Genomic DNA, 3,651 nt, shown 5'->3' on the forward strand with positions numbered 1-3,651 from the left:
GGGCGACAGAGCGAGACTCCATCTCAAAAAAAAAAGAAAAAGCTCTACCAAAAAATGTCACTGTCCTCTCCCTTGCCACAGAATATTAGACACGAGGAGAAATGATATTCTGGGGCCCTTCATTCTACAGATGTTTGAGTGCTAATTGTATTTCAGATTCCTAAAAAGCTATTGCCAGGTATCTCTGGGACTACTGATTTCCTGATCATAATACAACGGCCACCGACAGGCACTTCTTGGGCACGCTCAGGGTGGGTAATCTCTCAGCAGCAGCGTGGATGTGGCATTCTTTTCCACGAATGCACCTGAGCTACTTGGTCACCAGTGGTAACATAGCAACCAGGGTTCCGACCTAGGGAACCCCGTACCCTTCTGACTGGAATGGGGTTGGGCTATTGCTACACATCCTGGTGGAAGGGAGCCGTCATCCCTACCCTCGGTCTCTTAAAATTAGAACCACAAACAGCAACGAATCCCCTGCAGCCCCCAGTTCTCATACTGTCTGTATTCGACTCGCCAGCTTGGAGAGGTCTGGTAGAGAAAAGGAGTCTTTTTAGGTTTGACAACAAAGAGAAGAACTCAGGGCCGGGCATGGTGGCTCTTGCCTGGAATCCCAGCACTGTGGGAGGCCAAGGCGGATGGCACACCTGAGGTCGGGAGCTCAAGACCAGCCCGGCCAACATGGAGAAACCCTGTCTTCACTAAAAATACAAGATTAGCTGGGTGTGGTGGCGCATGCCTGTAATCCCTGCTGCTAGGGAGGCTGAGGCAGGAGAATCGTTTGAACCCGGGAGGTGGAGGTTGCAGTGAGCCAAGATTGTGCCACTGTACTCCAGCCTGGGTGACAGAGACTCTGTCTCAAAAAAAAAAAAAAAAAAAAAAAGAAAAAAAAGGGCCGAGCTCACACCTGTAATCCCAGCACTTTGAGAGGCTGAATCATCTGAGGCTGGGAGTTCGAGACCAGCCTGGCAAACATGGAGAAACCCTGTCTCTCTTGAACCTGGGAGGCGGAGGTTGCGGTGAACCGAGATTACGCCACTGCACTCCAGCCTGGGCAACAAAAGCGAAACTCCGTCTCAAAAATAATAACAACAACAAAAAACTTAGAAGGAGGCATATGTGTTATAAAGTCTTTACTACAAGTTTGATTTTATTAGTGTTTGGTTAGTGACTCTGCCAAAAGTACAGAATGAAGGGCAGAGAATAAGGAGTGGAAAACTGGCAGGAAAAACACTGAGAACCGCCATCCCTGGAGGAAACTGCTCAATACAATGGCTCCATATTCACTTCTCTAGTCACAATTTATACCCCACCGATTTTCACAAAGGATTCGGGGAAGCTAGATACCGTACGTGGAACCGGGTGTCTCTGGAGGTAAGCCGCCTTCCTGATTTCTCGTTTTACAATTATTTTTCAATTACAGTGTAACTACTAAGAGTTTTAGCTCCCACTGGAGTGGTGCACACATCTCATTACCACTAAGACCACAGGAATGTTCCAGGGAAACAGACTGTCATCATTGAGCGAGGTGGAATCCAGCCAAAACCCCAGGCTACCTCCAGATGCCTGCAGATCAGCTAAAATCCTTTTAAAGGACTTGGACTCTCCAGATACTAGTTTTAAGTCTTTTCTGGGAACTAGGGTTTGTATTGGAGGCCACTTAACTATTTCAAGAAATATCCACCAAAATAGGTGTCTCTCTGACTGCAATGGTTTCTGAGTCCCCCCCAGCCCTCGTATCCCAGGCTTGGGACTGTTGGGAAAGTCCCATCTCCTGTTGAAAGCTCAGCAGCAACAGAACCTGTTTAGTTTAGTTTTGTTTTTTTTTTGAGACAGGGTCTTACTCTGTCACGCAGGCTGGAGTGCAATAGTGCGATCTTGGCTCACTGCAGCCTCAGTCTACCAGGCTCAGGTGATCCTATCTCAGCTTCTCGAGTAGGTGGGACTACAGGCATGTGCCACCATGCTTGGTGAATTAAACACATTTTTTTTTGTAGCGATACGGTCTCACTATATTGCCCAGGCTGGTTTTGAACTCCTGGGCTCAAGCGATCCTCCCACCTCAGTGTCTCAAAGTACTGGGATTACAGGTGTGAGCCTCCACACCCGGCCAACTCAATGTACTAGGATTACAGGCGTGAGCCTCCCACCTCAGCCTCTCACAGTACTGGGATCACAGATGTGAACCTCTATGCCGGGCCTGCAGAACCTACACAGAACCCACACCTGGTCCACAGAACCCACACCCGATCCACAGAACCCGCACCCAGCAGCAGAACCTCTTATTTTTTTTTTGAGATGGAGTCTCACACTGTCATCCACGTTGGAATGCAGTGGAGCGATCTCAGCTCACTGCAACCTCCGCCTCCTGGGTTCAAGAGATTCTCCTGCCTCAGCCTCTCAAGTAGCTGGGATTATGGGCGCCTGCCACCATGCCGTTAGTTTTTCTATTTTTAGTAAAGACGGGGTTTCACCATGTTGGCCAGTCTGGTCTCGAACTCCTGACCTTGTGATCCACCTCCCTCAGCCTCCTAAAGTGTCGGGATTGCAGGCGTGAGCCGCCTTGCCCGGCTGGCAAACAAAACCTCTTTATTTTTTTTTTTTAGATGGAGTCTCACTCTGTCGCCCAGGCTGGAGTGCAGTGGCGTGATCTCTGCTCACTGCAAGCTCCACCTCCCGGGTTCACGCCATTCTCCTGCCTCAGTCTCCCAAGTAGCTGGGACTACAGGCGCCCGCCACCACGCCCAGCTAATTTTTTGTATTTTTAGTAGAGACGGGGTTTCAGCGTGTTAGCCAGGATGGTCTCTATCTCCTGACCTTGTGATCCGCCTGCCTCGGCCTCCCACAGTGCTGGGATGACAGGCGTGAGCCGCCGTGCCTGCCCAGCCGTAACCTCTTTACCTTGTGTTCCATGGGCTCCTTTTCTGTGGGTCAAAATCCCCCTGGGACCCTAAACTGAAGACCTTACAAGGGTGGGTGGTAAGTCCAATAAACAGGATTTCATCTTCTGGAGCTCCTGGATTTCATCGTCCCACGGGCCACAGTGCAGCGACAGAACCTCCTCAGCCTTCTGTATTGTGCTCAGGGCTTCGGGTACTGCAAACCTGAGCCGAGGGAGGTAAGAGGAGTTAGTTCACTGATTCGTGAGGCAAATGTTAATTGAGGGCCTACTCACACACCGTGAAGAACGTAAGATCATTTCTGTCATCAAGGATCTTACAATCTAGAACAGTAAGTAAGACACTGTCACAAACATGCTGTGAAGCAGAATGTGAGAAAAAAGTTATAAAAGAGAGTATAGACTCCAGGATCCTGAGAACAAGAGGCAAATCTCAAAGCTTTTTTTTCTTTGAGACGGAGTTTCACTCGTCGCCCAGGTAGTGGTGCGATCTCAGCTCACTGCAACCTCCGCCTCCCGGGTTCAAGTGATTCTCCCGCCTCAGCCTCCTGAGTAGCTGGGATTCTCCCACCTCAGCCTCCTGAGTAGCCGGGTGCCACCACACCCGGCCTTAAAGTTTTCATCTGGTATTGACCACAGGTTACACAGCAGTTTTCATTTTAGAGTAACCATCTTAGGGCTGGCCTCTGACCTAACTCTACTGCCCTCTCCCCTCTCTCTGACCAAACAGAATGTCTCTGTGTCTTGGGTAT

At 49.7% G+C, this 3,651-nt stretch overlaps 1 protein-coding gene and 1 long non-coding RNA gene across 2 annotated transcripts in view; both read right to left on the minus strand.

Annotated features, from left to right (window-relative positions):
- Positions 1-1,116: 1,116 nt before the first annotated feature.
- On the minus strand, positions 1,117-2,295 carry LOC105521737. Its single transcript, XR_001003314.1, has 2 exons — positions 2,188-2,295; positions 1,117-2,098 (listed from the first exon to the last, which is right to left on the minus strand). It is a non-coding gene; the product is annotated as an uncharacterized LOC105521737 (long non-coding RNA).
- Positions 2,296-3,651, minus strand: part of SMYD4 (SET and MYND domain containing 4) — a 61,732-nt gene continuing 60,376 nt past the window's right edge. The window contains exon 10 of the mRNA XM_011956295.1: positions 2,296-3,104. Within this exon, the coding sequence (XP_011811685.1) occupies positions 2,951-3,104 (154 nt within the window). The 3' untranslated portion in view covers positions 2,296-2,950. The remainder of the gene's footprint in view (positions 3,105-3,651) is intronic.

Source organism: Colobus angolensis, unplaced genomic scaffold (assembly GCF_000951035.1).
Source record: "Colobus angolensis palliatus isolate OR3802 unplaced genomic scaffold, Cang.pa_1.0 Scaffold110, whole genome shotgun sequence".
NCBI classification, from domain to species: domain Eukaryota; kingdom Metazoa; phylum Chordata; class Mammalia; order Primates; family Cercopithecidae; genus Colobus; species Colobus angolensis.